Genomic DNA, 16,866 nt, shown 5'->3' on the forward strand with positions numbered 1-16,866 from the left:
CGCTTTTTCCCATTTCCTTATCGACTCAAATCTCTCACAATCTTATCATCTCACCCATCTCTTCTCTTTACCTTTAATTTTGACCATGGCGACGACATTGGCTGATGACAAGCGTACTCAATTACAGCCTGTCTGTCAAAATTGCGGTACCTCCACTACTCCCCTGTGGCGTCGCGACGAACTCGGCTCTGTCCTCTGCAATGCCTGTGGCCTCTTCCTGAAGCTGCATGGCCGACCTCGTCCGATAAGCCTGAAAACCGATGTGATTAAAAGTCGCAATCGCGTGAAGACCGGTCAAGGTCCCAAGCGCAAGGTGAGTTCGCGATCAAAAATTTTCCTCCTTGCTAGCATCTTCAGGTAGATCCTATGTCCTAGATAAGAACATGTGCTGACCGAGATCGTGCTACGTTAGTCTGGTGGCCCTGTCGATACCAATGGCCTTCCACCACGATCTGAAGCCGGGACTCCTCCCCTCGGTTCGCATGGATACCGTCGCCCCTCGCGCAAGATGTCCGCGGGTCATTCGGATCGCTCTAACTCACCCGTCTCCCGCACCGAGACACCTGGCTTCGGCTCCATGCATGCGCACAATTCGAACATCGCCCCACAGCACATGTTCGACAGCGTCACTCTTGGTGATGGCATGAGCTCATCCACCGGCATTCCCTCCCGCCAGATGCGCCAACCGTCCCCCTCAGCCGTCGATCGCCAACTCGAGTCCTCACCCACATTCGAAAGTCTCCTGGCCCTCAACACAACCCTCAAGACGCGCGTCAGCGAACTCGAATTTGTCAACGAGCTTTTCCGCGGCCGCGTAACGGAACTCGAGCAGAGTGATGCCAGTGCGCGTCGCTCGGAGATGATTGTCCGAGACTCTGAGGTGCGTCTGCGACGTTCTCTCGAAGATGCCCAGCGTCGGGAGGAAGATCTCAAGCGTCGCGTCAGTGATCTTGAGCGCCAAGTTGGTTCTAGCAGTGCTGGCGAGGCAGACTCAGGCGAGCCCCTTGCAAAAAAGATCCGGCTGTCGGATGTCGTGGAAACCGCTGATGAAGCGTCGGCCAAATCCCCCAAGAGCGTTTAGGCCTTGCGGCACCTTGCTGCTAATGACACTTTCGCTTTTCTTCGTTCATCGCTAGTTGGATACGTTTGCCTGCTCTTGGTTTATTGGCTTCGACCTCTGATCTTCTTGATACCCTTCATGGCTCCTTCGCCATCATTGGCTGGATCTTTACCCCCAAAAAAGCTGATTCTTGAACGGTTTCAATTCTTTCTTTTCTTTATGGCACGATGTTTCGCGAAACGTCTTCTTTTAATTTGCTCTTGTTGCCGTGTGTTGTACGAACTCTTCCACTATGTTTCTAATACAATATTGATCTCTATTCTGCTCTGCTTTCATACCATAAAAGCTTGGAGGGTAGATGTATCAGCAATGCAACTGGTAGTCTTTTTGTCTAAAGTCTTTGTTCTATGAACTTTGACGTCCTTAACTTGGTATGTTAGTTTTGTTTCAAATCGATGAATATTGATTAGTCTTGGGAACCGTCCACTTTGATCGCTAGACATAGTGTTTAGCCCGCGGAGCCGAGTGTCCGTATGCGATGCAAAGAGTGACCACCATGTGCTATGATGATCTTATAAAGCAGGGCAGTTGGTGACGGCCACGAGATACAGCGATACTGAATACGTCGCAATCCTCAGAAATTAGAAAATGAGATTGGCCAAGCTTTGGCAGTGGAAATGTATAGGTATGATCCAAGGACAGACAATTGGACAATTCAGCACAGAGTATCAAGTCTAAAGAGAAAACAATGCAACGTGGGTATATCAAATGAGTACCATTCTAGTAAGGCCCGTCCTGAAGCGCCTCTATGGGAAGCCATAAGAAACAGCAAATGAAAGAAGATTCGAGAAAGAAAATGGGTAACGTTGTAATTACTGACTCTGTCATGTCAAGATGGAATTCAGAGATCACGCGAGTCGGTGATCCAATTTCCTGTTCATAACATTATGGATATTTCTCTCGCGAAAGATGCTCCACAAGCAGACAGCAATGCCGAATAGGCCGGAAACGAAAGTCATGAAATAGGCTGAGCGGTAGCAGCCCAATCCATCGGGACACTCGCGGTCACCATCTCTGCCGACAACGGAGTGTCCGTCGTAGATGTTTCCATAGAGCAAGTTGAAGACATTGCCGCTGAAAACCGGGGCCAGGGTCATGACTCCCCAGTTCTGGGAAAGACCGCCGATACCGAAGGTGTGTGCAGTCAGCGAAGGGAACACGCCGAAAAGGAAACCGTAGGCAATTCCGGTGAAGCCAGAAACGATAACGAGGCTGTTAGGGTGGGAGATTGTGGTTCCGGCAAGTTGGGTCAGGGTGAATACCACCGCGGAGATGAATAGGCACCAGAAGCGGGACATGCCCATCTTTTTGACTAGCAGGTCGGAGCCGATACCGCTGAGAAGACGGCCAAGGAAATTGCCGAAAGAAAGAATGGAGACGTGCATGACTTGTCGATGCTGAATGAAGGCATCTGTTACGCTGTCGTCGTAGTAGAGCCATAGTGCCTTAACGTCGTTGCCGATGTTGTTGATTGTCATTAATCCGATGCCGGACAGGAGGGCCATCGTTAGGAAGAGTTGCCAGAACTCGACTTTGCGGAGCATGGCGAGACCTCTGATATCGAGGTGGTGGGACTCGATGGCGACTTCGTTCAAGAAGTCATCGTCTAGGGTATCGAATGAAGGGCGCGTGTGGTCGTTCTTAGACACCAAGGACGATCTCTCGTCTTCGAATAGTCGGTTCGATGAGTGCGAGCGCGCATGTGCGGCGTGTTGTTCATGCTCGAATGCTGTTGAGCTTTGCACGCCGGGGTCCTCTTCGTCTTCGGGCACAGGTTGTAGGTCGGTGGGGTTGTGCAGCCTTCTGGATTCTGGAATGTTGCGAGGGATGGACGAGTACGACTCGCTGGCGAGGATGCGGAGGAATGGGATTGAGCAGAAGGACAAAATTGAGGTTCCGAGTGCTAGGAGCAAGAGGAAGCGGCCGGTGTCGTCCTTAAAGATGAGGGTCGAGATGTTGGACCAGAATAGTGCGCTCAGGCCAAAGGCGGCCAACGGGAAAGCAGTTGCCGTGCCGCGATGTTCGGGGAAGTTGCATGCCGCTGTAATTATTGGATTAGCTCTATACAAGTACGGTGTTTGGCGCAATGTACCTGTTTTGATAGCTCCACCAAAGGCAGAACAACCACCCATGCCTGTAAGGAAAGTAAAGAAGCATAGTAGCACGATGGGCATCGATCCTTCGCCATTGTTATATGCTGTGAACGTTAGAACCATTCAAACACAGCAAATGAATCACCACATACCCCAGTATATCGGGAAGTATCCCAAGCCCAAAGAAATTGATCCAATTAGTGTAATAAGTCGTGGACCACGGGCATCAGTCAATAAGCCCATCGGGATTCCCATCGCATACATCCCGAGGTTTCCCGCAACACCCTAGAGCTTGTTAAGATCCGATCTCCAGCACCTGACACGATACGACTCACGATAAGGTTACTCTCAGTCGATGAAAGCTTCATGCGCTGGGCAAATTGTGGCGCCCATGCGGAGTATGCATACTGTTAAGGATTTAACTTTAGTGATCCTGAACCAGGATAAGTACGGGGATATCATACGTTGGTTCCGCATGACAGGGCGACCAGCGTCCCTGCAATGACCGAAATATTCCGGGCTGTCTTGTGTAAAGAGCCAGTCATTGTTTATTCCAGAGTGGGGGTTTCGGTATCTCGAGCGTTGAGCACGCGATTCAGGTGTTGATTGAGCCGTTGACAATTGGGAGGCCAATAATGGGATAAACATCGGACCCAAAACGAAGGACAAGAATGGCCAGAAGATCAAAAGAGCGAATGGATTGAGGAATGGAGAAGGGCGAACAACCCGCTTATCAGGGAGGTGTCGTAACGTAATCCAGATTGGCCGCGTGGTCGGAGAGCCGTCAAACCGTCCTACTCCACGTCACGCTGATCAAGTTCAGCGATTCGATGGGAAATCCCCATTATTCAAGATGGGTCTGCAGAACTCCGGACTCCGGCACTTTGTTTTGTGACCTTCAAGATATTACGATAAATAACCTTTGAATGTCCGATAAAGTTTGGTTACTCCGATATACATGCAATACAGAATAGATGTCCGTGCTATAACAGTCTGTGATTCGGCTAGATTACTACTTAAACTAATGAAAATAAGTCCTATGATTTGGAATGTAGAAGCACACCGGATGAGCCAAAGATGGTTCAATCCAGCGGCTCGCCTATACGCGTAGCCCGCTTCCCGAGATCCACCGCCCCCCTTCCTGATTACACTGTACATTTAGAAGCCTCAGGCCTACAAGGTGTACTTCCAGGCTTAGACATAAGTAGTGCCTTAGGCCAGAACTTAAGTAAACGGCCCTAATCGGGACTTTGATCGTCTGTAGTTCAAGGGCAGCGAAATTCTTCTAATTAACTTTTAATCTGTTGATATCTCGGCGATGTATCTAGTAGTAAATGCACGGAGTAATGGGACTATGTTGTATAGCGCCACCATCTTGATTGTAGTATTTCATTAAAACATGTATCGCCATCGATAATTTGACTTATAGACTACATGGTGCGGTTTCCCCGGCCAGAATACTCGCTGACCAATCTGCTTTTATTTTACTTTTCCCTTTTTGTTTCTTTTTCTTGTAGTATCTTGTTACCCAAAAAGTAGATATGTCTATCTAAACCCTGTGCTATCATGATAGCTAGCTCCATCAAATAAAAGCCGTTGGCGTATATATACATACATACCCTCAAGTTTACGCAGTGCTCAACAAGGATAGGAGTCTATATAAGACTCAAGGAAGGTCGAGATATCTTTTGATACAACGAATATGAATATAGTCAAAGAATATGATGGCTTTCCATGTACATACCGCATTATTTATTTTACTTTTTTTTTGATTCGCATAAACTAAATGACCTCTGCATGAATGACAGAAAGACATAAGTTAGGGTACAAAATGCACTTCTTAGGGTCTTTACTTTAACCCAGATACCATAGATTACGGCCAGTTACAGTGTACATGCTGACAACTAAACCTCCGAGTAGTGTGCGCCACAGTGCACATATTCTCATCCCCGGGTACATCAAATGATTGAAGTCAAGTTATGTGTGATTTCAAAGTCCAAAACCTGTAAATTTGCAAGAATGAATACTTGTATCACAAGGGGTTTCACTGCTCAATCTTAACAACCCAACCACCGTAGTCGCCCACTTTCCGACAACACAAATCATACTCTCCATCCCATACATCAGTTCTCGCCTTATGAAAGACTCTGACTATACTCCGAGATCGTTACTTCTCTCGAAGTCTTATATCACTACTGCTAGCTCTGCCTTGTAGTTCTCCTCGATATCAGAACAACCTGATTCTTCTATATATACTATTGTAGATCAATAACGCCATCGAATTACTCACTAATTAGCTTGTTTAAGATATCCCATAGCGTTTCAGATTATCTTCCTTTTGAACATTTCGCGCTTATCTTTAAGATCATCCACATTGAACAGTTTCTAATCTATTGCCTTGAGTATAAAAGAATGAATTTGAGATAGCGAGACAATTGCCTTTATACCTACACAGTTCGTACTAATTTTCTAATTACTTCGCTGGTTGGTAGTACGTAGCTAGGTATCACCCTAGCCGCTCGCCTCACTTTATGAACCTTCTAACATGTAAAATCTCTTCGCTAGTAGTACGTGTAATTCTAATTACGCGCCTCGCCTTATGAGCTGTCTTCTGATACTCAATATGAAATCATGTAGCTGTCTATGTAGCTATTCCTTTTAGCCTTGCTAAGAGGATGAGTTGGGGGAGAAAGAGTTACCTTGGTAGGGGAGGAGGTTCGTACATGGAATACGGCGAGCTAAATGGAGAAAATGGGGACAAGGGCAGTGATAGCGATATAGAGCATAAAATAGGCACGCCTACGACGAGGAATTAGGAATGTGGGAGAAAAACATAGATAATAACTAGCAGATAGTAATAGACAGTCTAACGAAGCTTTTTATAAGACAGAAGTACGAAGATTTATTAGGTCAATAAGAATAGCTACTATCAATAATATAATTAGTGATTTCTAAATAAGAAATATATTAAAAAAATGGTACGGAGTAGGAATACAGCTTTTAGGAGTTATAGGATTTACCAGTGTCGTTATTATACCTCGTAAGAGTGATATTGGGGTGTATTAAGTGAAATTCTAGAGGGTGATCAGACATTTATCAGTTATGCAATTTCTTAGTTATAGTTTAGTAGAAAAGAGGTAATCACATACAAGTTTGCGCACATTCTTATTGGCTTGGTCAGAATTGTATTCAACACATATTTCCGGTTGTAGTTGAAGATCTCCAAGGTTTCGTATTCGTATTACGTAACATCTCGAATGACGACCTCAGCGCTCAGAAAGCCGCACCCGATGCCCCAGGTGATCTCCAAGACCTTCACCTCAGCCAGTGCACTTAACACAATAGCGAACTTGCGCAACCAAAACAAGACTGGGTCATTCAACTGAAATCCCAAGATGGGTGCCCTCCTCTCTATTCCCCTCTTGGCTGTGCCGAGTGTTGGTACAGTATGTTGTCGCCTAATACATCTACAGCCCTGGCTACTACACAGTTGGCTAATCTGGTATCTCTGAGTAGCTCATCACGGTCGCAGGATCATGCTGTGGAGCAGCGACATGCTCTGCAGTCTGCAGTGCCTGCGGAAAGTTCCAAAACAGGTGCCATTCACTCTCGATCTAGTGCGGAGAACCTCGGACTAACGTAAACAGTATGGCAACGAGAATCGCATATGCTTTTATCCTCTTGATCAACTCTATACTGTCCTGGATCATGCTCACGCCATGGGCATTGAAGAAACTGCAGAACTTGACTCTCGATTATATGGAGATTCGATGCGACGGGAAAGAATGTCATGGCTGGGTTGCGGTCCATCGAATCAACTTCGCTCTCGGTCTTTTCCACTTGATATTCGCTCTTCTACTCCTTGGGGTTAAGAGCTCAAAAGATACTCGTGCTGCGATTCAGAATGGCTATTGGGGTCCAAAGGTCATCCTCTGGCTGGCTTTTGTCGTCATGTCCTTCTTTATCCCGGAGCCTTTCTTCTTCGTGTACGGCAACTACATTGCCTTTTTCTGCGCCATGCTGTTCCTGCTGTTGGGCCTAATCCTTTTGGTCGATCTTGCGCATTCGTGGGCAGAGTTGTGTCTGCAGAAGATCGAAGACAGCGATTCTCGCCTGTGGCGGGGTCTGCTCATTGGTTCCACCGTTGGCATGTACTTGGCATCTTTCGTCATGACTATCTTGATGTACATCTTCTTCGCCAGGGGTAGTTGCTCTATGAACCAGGCTGCAATCACGGTATGTATTCCTAGTGTCTCAAGTGTGGTGCGATGCTGACTCACCCCAGGTTAACTTGGTTGTGTTCTTGATCATCTCCTTTGTATCTGTTCAACCCGCAGTGCAAGAGTCGAACAGCCGCGCAGGGTTGGCCCAGGCTGCTATGGTCACCGTCTACTGCACCTACCTCACCTTGTCCGCCGTTTCGATGGAACCAGACGACAACAACTGCAACCCACTGATCCGGTCTCGTGGAGCACGGTCAGCCACCATTGTTCTTGGCGCGATTGTCACTATGCTGACTATTGCATACACGACCACCCGCGCTGCCACCCAAGGCATTGGCCTGGGTTCCAAGGGTGGACACAACTACGTTCAACTGGGAACAGATGATAACGAGCACGGCTTGGTTACCCAACAGCCCACTACCCGTCGCGAGATGCGTGCCGAGGCCCTTCGAGCTGCGGTTGAGAGTGGTAGTCTTCCCGCCAGTGCCTTGAACGATGACAGTGATGACGAGGATGATTACGAAACCATCAAGGACGATGAGCGTGGCTCCACCCAATATAATTACTCGCTCTTCCATATCATTTTCTTCCTTGCCACTACCTGGGTGGCCACTTTGTTGGTTCAAGGATTGACACTCGAGACTACCACAGATTTTGCACCGGTAGGCCGCACGTATTGGGCCAGCTGGGTGAAGATCGTGAGCTCTTGGGTCTGCTATGCAATCTATCTATGGACTTTGGTTGCACCTGTTGTCCTGCCCGATCGCTTTGGTGTATACTGATTGATATTGGATTCGGGCGTTTGAAGCGATCAGCACCTCATTTTGCTTTGGTATCATCTTTATCCGTAATAGCTATGCTATCTTGCAAATAAATTGTTCTTACTCAGAACTTTTATCTTCAAATAAATAAGTAAATCCTCCAGTCAAACAAAAGCGAAGATTTCAGCGACACAAGCCTGAGGCAGGACCTGTCATCTAACCGTGCGTATGGCAGGTCTTGGCACTCTTACGCGTTGAGTGCAACGCGTGCCAATTTACCCTCTGCAGACACCATGGAATGAAAATGGCAACAATCCAAGCCATCGAGGCTCGTTCAGTATGTCATCTGACTGGGTTACATAATTCCGACCTGACCAGCACGTTTAGGTTCACCAAATCCAATCCGGTCAAGTCATCGTTGACTTATGCTCCGTCGCGAAAGAGCTCGTCGAAAACAGTCTAGATGCCGGCGCATCCACGATCGGTTGGTGAAAAATCCCTGAAACATAGTTTGCTTTGATTCTCATGCCCATGTGGCCTACAGAAGTCCGCTTCAAGAATAACGGGCTGGACCTGATTGAGGTGCAAGACAATGGCAGCGGGATCTCGCCAGAGAACTATGAGAATGTTGGTAAGTTTTGACACCACGGTGGTATATTGCGGATCTGACACCCTTTTTGTACTAGCATTAAAACACTATACCTCTAAATTATCCACATACGATGACCTCAAGAGCCTGAACACCTTCGGTTTCCGAGGCGAGGCGATATCATCGCTCTGCGCGTTATCCGACTTCCGCATCGTCACAGCACAAGCCAATCAAGCCCCCCGTGCAAACCGTCTTGAATTCGAACAGTCTGGAAAGCTTAAGAAGCCACAAATAGTGGCTGGGCAGAAAGGAACGACTGCAGCCGTGGAAGGCATCTTCAAGCGGTTGCCAGTGCGTCGGCGAGAACTGGAGAAGAATATTAAGCGGGAGTATGGTAAAGTTTTGAACTTGCTTCATGCTTATGCTTGCATTAGCACTGGGGTCCGGTTCAGCGTGAGGAATACCGTTGGCAAAACGAAGAATGTGGTCGTATTTTCTACAAATGGGAACAAGACCACCAAGGATAATATTGCCAATGTGTATGGCGCGAAGACACTCTCGGCATTGATCCCTCTTGATCTGGAGCTTGAGTTTGAACCTGCAGTGGCTACGAAACGGGCGGGGGATAACCCTACGAACAAGATCCTGGTTCGAGGCCATATATCGCGTCCTGTTTTTGGTGAGGGCCGCCAGACTCCAGATCGTCAGATGTTTTTCGTCAACTCGCGGCCATGCGGGTTGCCGCAGATCGGGAAGGCATTTAACGAGGTGTACAAATCGTTTAATGTGTCCCAGTCGCCGTTTATTTTTGCGGATTTCCAAATGGATACGAACGCTTACGATGTCAATGTTTCTCCCGATAAGCGTCAGATTCTACTTCATGATGCGGGGGCTATGATTGAATCGCTGAAAACCTCCCTTACACAACTTTTTGAAGATGCTGATCAAACTGTGCCGCAGTCATCGGTCAAATCCAAGCCTTTATCAAAGCAGCAACCGCTATCTTCGCTGCCGGGGTTCGTCTCTGCCCGAAAGCTAAGCCAGAAGAGTCATGATGGAAGTCCAGATTACGACCAAACCAAAGAGAATTCACCCGAGCCTCCTGAGGCGAGTCAACAGAGCGCAATTGGAAGATTCAAGAGCTCACAAGGAGGCATAGGAAGCCCGGTGCAAGCCACGCCATCTCCGGCTCGATCTATGCAGCCCCGAGCTTCAATTAATCCCTCTTCAATGGCCACGCCGACTGCTAGTGAACCAGAGACGCCCACTGTGGATGTTCTTCACGATGAACTGCCTGCGCAAAAATCCACCCAAGAAGAGGAGCCTGAAAAGACCCCTCTGTTTCATGAACCTTCATCCCAGCCAGCAGACTTGGGAGAAACACCATCTCGTGTTCGCCAATATTCCGAAGAAACGCCCAATGTCGTTCAAAACGCATTTGATAGGATGCGTCCCCGACGGGAGCCGCCTGAGCTAGCCACTATCACCATTGGAGACCGAATTGTGACTTCCATGGTTGGTAGCGGGCTGCCGCGGAAACGAATACAAGAAGATCCACCTTTTTTGAAAGAGACCTCGAAGCGGAAGAGACGGATTCACACGCCGTCGCGTCCTAATATATTTGGGGATCATATGAAGGCTTTTGCTGCTCCGGGGTCGCAGCTTGATGCACCAGAAGATGAAAGGGGCTCTACGGACTATCTTGAAGCCGTGGAAGGGGAAGAGGAAGAGGACGCTCCGAGTGTAGCTGAAGAGGCCGAAAATCAAGAGGAGGAGGAGGAGGAGAAGGAGGAGGAGGACCTGGTTGTAGCCAACGAGGTGGAGGATTCTGAAGAAGATGCCGAGCAAAACCAACAAGATGAGAGTTCTCCTCCATTGGAAGATGTCGACTATGAACCCGAGCAGGAGGCATCCCGACTGGAATCCGGAGAACTTGAAGCAAATGCAAATACAAATGACAGCCGAGATGCAGATCTTGACGAAGCCAAGAAGAAAGCTCAGGAAGAAGCCACTGTTCAGCGGCTAATCCACGAAGCTGAAGAGACTGCTATGCTACCCCAAGAAAACAGTATGAAACGTGCAAACAAAATGAACAAGGAATCTGCCCATCGTGACGCCACAGTGCAACTTGTCAGCACTGTGGACGGATCTTTTTCGCGGCTTCAATCTCAACATGCAGTACTGCAAAAGACCCTTGACGCACGACCAATGCCCCTGGAACAAGAAACTCCTGATGGCGGTGAGAAGTCAGCCGAGGATAAATTATCATTGACTGTGAGCAAGAACGACTTCGCCCAAATGCGTATCATCGGCCAGTTCAACCTGGGATTCATCATCGCAGTTCGTCCAGGAGAAGACCACGACGAACTGTTCATTATTGACCAGCACGCTTCGGACGAAAAGTTCAATTTTGAGCGCCTGCAAGCTGAAACCATCGTCCAAAACCAGCGCCTTGTCCGTCCGCAACGCCTCGATTTAACGGCCGTTGAAGAAGAAATTGTCCTTGAAAATCGCGACGCGTTAGAAAAGAACGGTTTCCTCGTGACAGTCGATGAAAGTGGCGATGAACCCATTGGCCGTCGATGTCAACTTGTTTCCTTGCCGCTCAGCAAAGAAGTCGTGTTTGGTGTGCGCGATTTGGAGGAACTGATTGTGTTGCTATCGGAATCTGGTTCGTCGAATGAGTTGACCGTGCCACGGCCAGGGAAAGTTCGCAAAATGTTTGCTATGCGAGCATGTCGGTCGAGTATTATGATCGGTAAGACGCTGACGACTCGTCAGATGGAACGCGTTGTTCGGAACATGGGGACTATTGATAAACCTTGGAATTGTCCCCATGGGCGACCGACTATGCGACATTTGATGAGTTTGGGTCAGTGGGATGAATACGATGAGTTCGAAGATGGAGGTCTGGATCCTTGGAAACAATACTTGGAAGGCGAAGATGAATAAATAGTCCATAACGATACCCGTGATATAGAAGATGTATAATAAGGACACAGTTACATGGCACAGTTCACCACCATTGCAACCATCTCTTCGACTCGGGCTTCTTCCCACTATCAATATTATCAATACCATCAACATGTCCATTTAAATCCCCATTCCCATTCCCATTCCCATTCTCAAGCCCATTTCCCCTCCCACCATGGCTCCCATCTTCATCTGCATCCTTATTCCTTCCCTCAACATTATCCATCATATCCTCCAAGGCCAACAAATCCCTCTCAATCATCTCCGCCCAATTCTGCACGTCCCCAATCTCCTTCAACCCCTCCCTCGTCTCATCCGCCAACCCAACCCACTGCTCATTCTGCCGCGCCAGTCGTGCCGTGTTCTCCGCTAACTCGGCTTCTTGGCGTTCGAGTGCGAGCGCGTTCGATTGAATATTTGCTGCGCGGTCACGCAGCGGCGCTTCGAGGTTTGTCCCCACTGAGTGGAGGGTTGCTGTGAAGGCTGCTAGCGCTTCTTTTTTTCGTTGGTCGTCTGATTCGGTTGGCGTGGTCATCGTTTCACACGGGCTTTTGCTATGTCTTATATATTTGTGATAGATATATATGTATCTTTGAGATTTGGGAATTTTGTAGCGTTGAAGTTGTTACAACCCCACTTCCACATGCATGGGCTTATTCTTCCCCGCTCTGCATCAGGTCTGATCGCAGTCTTGTATTGTCTTCCAAGTTATTATATATACCCGGGCGCATATGTTCACATAGATTGCTATAAATTTGAAGGTGTCAACTACATATATGCCAGGCCACCTACATGATGTACATATATAGTACATGGTACCTAGCACTCGGCATCTCTCCATTTTTATTACTAGCCGATTGCCGTTTTTCGATATGGTCGGATTAAGCCTTTGGCTTGTGGGCCCTGACTGGGGCCGCTTGAAGCTAAGCCGGCTGAGCCTCCAGCCCTAGGCCCGGATTTGAAGAAGCCACGGAAGTAGGATTATACCAGGGAGTGCTAGCACTTGAATTGGAACAAATCAAATATATCATAACGTGACAGACCATAAAAATACAATCTCTATCTTCAGCACTTTCTGGTCGAAATAGTTCGTACACCAGCGACCACAACAGACCCGGGGAATCATTCGAATATAACATGACATTTGAAGCATTTCTGTATCAGCCGTGGTAGTACCAGTGGGTGTAGTTGGAGTTGCAATGGTGCTGGGCTTCCTCCTCATCCGCCGTCGACGAACCGAGCTCTCACCACAAATCCATATCCATTTTTCCCATACCCCCATCCAACTCCCGTCCTTCAACTCTCCGCTTCGTCCACAGGTTCATCAAGATTGATAGAGAGCGTCTTTACAAGCGTCCCTAATTATAACTTGATCTTCGTGAGCAACCTCCTCCTTCATTCTTGCACCTTGTCCCGCATCTTGCTCATGTGACTGACTTCCAATTTCCGCTACTCAGAGACACGCGAGGGCAAAATCCTGGTCCAACTCCGTTTGAAAAGACGGTAATAGGCATACACGTATACGGTAAGCTCGAATTGCATGCTTCGTTCCAATACATCGATCATATCTGATACTTCGTTCAAGACCTGAGGTCTTCGAGACCGCCCAATATGGCATTCGATCATGTTCGTTTTCGGTGAATATGGCCCGGAAATGATGAGAGATCTGTGACTCTTCGGAGTACACTAATTCTTGCCTACGCATTGGATCACGTTGATGGTAAAGTATACTTTTCTCCCTGGTATCTTTTATCGTGCATACCTAACTAGACTTTCTATCATACTCTTTCTGGAACTCCTGGTGACCTTCTCTCCGCAGGGTCTTGCCGGTTGAGCTCGAAATATTTCGGGTGCATGTTAACCCAAGGAGTGTGTTCTGTACCGCCGCTGCCTAGATCAAAGGCAAGTCTCTCTCATAGCACCTTTGACTGCCCGTGACTAACCAAGGTTCACATTACAGTCTTTGCGCGATCGTGGCTGGAACACGGATGCTGTTCGATCCTTTCAGCCAATCTCAATCACTGATGAAAATCCCTGTGACGCCTTCAGGTAGTATCGTGAACACGCAAGGTTGGTTGGTCGCAAGTATAGGGTATGTTCTGTTGTTGTTACAAGCTTGCATCATTCATAATTAACAGCACCGTGCAACCAGATCCTTTGCCGAAGACAATAGAACAAGAAAGCCCGGCACGCTTGATTGTGTGTCTTGTGAGTATGGGTTAGGAGAGTAGCCGAGTAAAAGAAACATTGCTCCCTCCCGGAGCGCGGGCTTTGTAAAGAACTGAAAGCGTTTGGCGTTCGGTCCTCGGTACGTTCTCCTGCCAGCGACTTCACTGATCCATACTCACATATTCTTTTCCACAGACCTTTGCGTTCAGCCCTCGGGCATACTTCGAGTATCCTACCGTGGGTACGTTTATCTATAATGGCATGTAGGCTGTCTCGGGTGGGTGGCTCCTGGCGATAGATCAAGCCTTTTGGGCAGTTAAATTTCGAGTGGATTTGTGGGATAACAGTCGGCTACTGGTGTGCTACATGGGGGCTTGATCCGAGGCATCAGACTTTCGCTTCATCCAATAGCATTGGCTAAAAAAGAACCCTTCACTTGTCTGATCGGAGTGCGTAGGATACCAAGTATGCCTTGCGATCGACAATATATTGGGAAGACATTCATTTGGATCAAACATAATGCAGTGTACTCTGGTAGATATCTGGTTCTGCATCTGCAGTCAATGTATATGTACTTTCAATTTGGAGTGCAACCGGAAGTCTCCAACAAGTAGCAGGAAGAGCACTCAAGTAATTGTTCAATTGACACGACTAGTGGGTAGATTAATCAAGGCTGGAAAAAGAAACTTTATTCAGAGACATTTATGTACATAAAGAAGCAATGAATGTTGAATCTAAGGTGTGAAAGAAGATAAGATGTATTCCAAGTGCACAATGGATCAGGTGAATGAGAACATACAATGTCCCCCACGAGATCTAACGGCAGCGGGAAAGTTTATCTCCGACCCGCTGTTGGTACCGAATCCAAAGATGGAAGCTAAGGACCAGGTACCAGCGGGTCAGCAGCTGGCAAACAGTCCACCCCAGCCGAGCCCAGTGTGGAGCACCAGCTCCCTCGAGGCCAGATTCCACAGACATCCCCCACAACAGGAGGGCACCTACCTGGTTCAAGAAACCCGGACCTAGCCATGCTTTTTTGGTCCTCATCCGTATCCGCCGATACCGACGCGGATTGTAAAACAAACGCTGGGCAATAATCCAGACCCCATTTGTTGAAAACAAGATCCTTCATCCAGCCTGTGATGTGTTCAGGAAGGGAAAAATGGCCAGCCCACATATCCTGGACGCAGCTGTGGAATATGTGTTAGTGTCAATTGGAAAATGTGGGAAGGCGTGGAATTGGGCAGCGGACTTACGTTGAGCTTTGAACCCAGGATGGTTGAAGAGGAAAGAAAGAAAGAAAGAGAACATGGGGAAAAGGAAGTATTTATAGGGTTGGGGACCACGTGCTGAGCTGGAAGCCTACTATGTAGGCACTTTTACATGAAGAGTGAGGTACATTGGTTTGGCATAGAGATCCTGCTATCAGCAAAGTACCTTCCACTCCTAAGGACCCATTCATTGATGGCTCCAATCTAGCTTTCGTTGGTGTATATCTGGTTGCCGGAAGCGTCCAAGCCAGCCGACGCATCCACGAAGGTGTTCTGGCACGATTATTCGACGCGAATGTGTATTTATTTGACCTACAGCCGCTTGGACGGATTACCACTCTCTTATCGGTTTATATCGAGGGTATCAACTTTCGATTGATCAATGCGGCAGATGGCTTGATTCTCGCAGCTTATTCATTGCTAGCGAGTACCATTTTTCTTGCAATGAGCTCGCCGTACTTAATCTTAGCTCTCCTGCCCATTGGGTACATGACCAGTCGCATATAGCTGCTTTATGGAGTGTACGCTTTCTGTCTCCTCACATTCGTTCCCGTGAGTTTGGAATTGCTAACGTGAAACTTTTGGAGTAGATCTTTACGAGAAGTGCGCCGCTTGTGCTCTCTGCTGGACTCATCGGTCCTCACCGTGATCTACGAGGCCATGGCTGCGCGGGCCTCGATCCAAGCGTACTCCGCCATCGACTTCTTTGAGGAGCGGCATCGCGCGGTCCTGTCCAAGGCCATGGCTGGAATCAGCGTCCGCTACGCACTCGAGACGTGGGTGACAGTGCGGATGGAACTCGTGTCCGTCCTGCTATTGGGCGCAACCTGCGCACTATGCGGCCTAGGAGTGCTTACAGCCGCCCAGGCTGGTCTGACTCTCAGCCCAGGTATCACACTAGGAAAACACCTGGACACTTTTCTATGGTCTATAATTAACCTTGTTGTTGAAATGAATTCCATGGAGCGCCTCAATCAGTACCTGATGCTGCCTGCCCCGGAGACCTATTCTCCCTCCATCGGACGAGAAATCGCACCCTCCTGGCCGGATAGTGGCAGCGTGATATTCTCGGGAGTTGGAGTCATGTATGATCAAGCGTCGTAGCCGTCTCTCCATGCCTTTGATCTCGTCGTTCCCGCGGGTGCCAAGATGGTGATCGTAAGCGGAAGCGGTGCGTCAATCTATCTCCTATAGATGCTAGTACTGCAGTGACTTTTGAAACGCCCAGGACGACGGATTGGCTATAATTCACGCATCGTCCAGGCTCCGGCAAATCGACCGTCAGCGCGGCAGTAACAAGCCTTGTACCACTCATAGCAGGCACTATTAGGATTGATGACCTGGACTTGGCGACTGTCTCGCTGCGTGCAGCAACGATGCGGACATGCTTAAGGCATTGTGAGCATTGGAATAGCACTAGCTCGAGGTCCAATCGGACGGCGTTGACCGCCGATCAGTGCTTGACCAACACATTTTGGCTAGGGGCACCAATCTATCCACGGGTCAAGCGCAATTAGTGGCTCTGGCGCGGGCGGTGCTGGCGCGGCCGTGCATCCTAGTGCTCGATGAGGCAACAGCGAATACTGACCAAAGCAGGGATAAGAGGATCCAGCGAACACTACAGCAGTCCTTCCGGGATAGTACGATCCTCTGTGTGGCGCATTGAG

General features: G+C 48.3%; 8 protein-coding genes across 8 annotated transcripts; 6 read left to right on the top strand and 2 right to left on the bottom strand.

The window, feature by feature from the left end:
* Positions 1-85: 85 nt before the first annotated feature.
* On the top strand, positions 86-1,081 carry N7529_010445 (putative GATA transcription factor (AreB); the record flags this gene model as incomplete). Its single annotated transcript, XM_057245972.1, has 2 exons — positions 86-313; positions 413-1,081. The coding sequence occupies 2 exons, from the start codon at positions 86-88 to the stop codon at positions 1,079-1,081; spliced, it is 897 nt and encodes a 298-aa protein (XP_057094235.1).
* An 887-nt stretch (positions 1,082-1,968) lies between these two features.
* On the bottom strand, positions 1,969-3,758 carry N7529_010446 (uncharacterized protein; the record flags this gene model as incomplete). The annotated part of the gene is made up of 5 exons (XM_057245973.1): positions 1,969-3,161; positions 3,213-3,317; positions 3,366-3,498; positions 3,549-3,620; positions 3,678-3,758. 5 exons carry the CDS (start codon positions 3,756-3,758, stop codon positions 1,969-1,971), a joined length of 1,584 nt encoding a protein of 527 aa, XP_057094236.1.
* Positions 3,759-6,608: 2,850 nt separating this feature from the next.
* N7529_010447 (uncharacterized protein) lies at positions 6,609-6,856 on the top strand (the record flags this gene model as incomplete). The annotated part of the gene is made up of 2 exons (XM_057245974.1): positions 6,609-6,659; positions 6,704-6,856. The coding sequence occupies 2 exons, from the start codon at positions 6,609-6,611 to the stop codon at positions 6,854-6,856; spliced, it is 204 nt and encodes a 67-aa protein (XP_057094237.1).
* Positions 6,857-6,921: 65 nt separating this feature from the next.
* On the top strand, positions 6,922-8,218 carry N7529_010448 (serine incorporator domain-containing protein; the record flags this gene model as incomplete). The annotated part of the gene is made up of 2 exons (XM_057245975.1): positions 6,922-7,449; positions 7,499-8,218. 2 exons carry the CDS (start codon positions 6,922-6,924, stop codon positions 8,216-8,218), a joined length of 1,248 nt encoding a protein of 415 aa, XP_057094238.1.
* Positions 8,219-8,728: 510 nt separating this feature from the next.
* On the top strand, positions 8,729-11,738 carry N7529_010449 (ATP-binding mismatch repair protein PMS1; the record flags this gene model as incomplete). Its single annotated transcript, XM_057245976.1, has 2 exons — positions 8,729-8,828; positions 8,884-11,738. 2 exons carry the CDS (start codon positions 8,729-8,731, stop codon positions 11,736-11,738), a joined length of 2,955 nt encoding a protein of 984 aa, XP_057094239.1.
* A 64-nt stretch (positions 11,739-11,802) lies between these two features.
* On the bottom strand, positions 11,803-12,294 carry N7529_010450 (uncharacterized protein; the record flags this gene model as incomplete). The annotated part of the gene is made up of 1 exon (XM_057245977.1): positions 11,803-12,294. The coding sequence occupies one exon, from the start codon at positions 12,292-12,294 to the stop codon at positions 11,803-11,805; it is 492 nt and encodes a 163-aa protein (XP_057094240.1).
* A 2,408-nt stretch (positions 12,295-14,702) lies between these two features.
* N7529_010451 (uncharacterized protein) lies at positions 14,703-14,954 on the top strand (the record flags this gene model as incomplete). The annotated part of the gene is made up of 1 exon (XM_057245978.1): positions 14,703-14,954. One exon carries the CDS (start codon positions 14,703-14,705, stop codon positions 14,952-14,954), a length of 252 nt encoding a protein of 83 aa, XP_057094241.1.
* Positions 14,955-15,643: 689 nt separating this feature from the next.
* N7529_010452 (P-loop containing nucleoside triphosphate hydrolase protein) lies at positions 15,644-16,303 on the top strand (the record flags this gene model as incomplete). The annotated part of the gene is made up of 2 exons (XM_057245979.1): positions 15,644-15,684; positions 15,790-16,303. The coding sequence occupies 2 exons, from the start codon at positions 15,644-15,646 to the stop codon at positions 16,301-16,303; spliced, it is 555 nt and encodes a 184-aa protein (XP_057094242.1).
* Between the last annotated feature and the right edge of the window lie 563 nt (positions 16,304-16,866).

The sequence above is a fragment of the Penicillium soppii genome (genome assembly GCF_028829465.1).
Source record: "Penicillium soppii strain IBT 18220 chromosome Unknown utg000007l, whole genome shotgun sequence".
Taxonomy (NCBI): domain Eukaryota; kingdom Fungi; phylum Ascomycota; class Eurotiomycetes; order Eurotiales; family Aspergillaceae; genus Penicillium; species Penicillium soppii.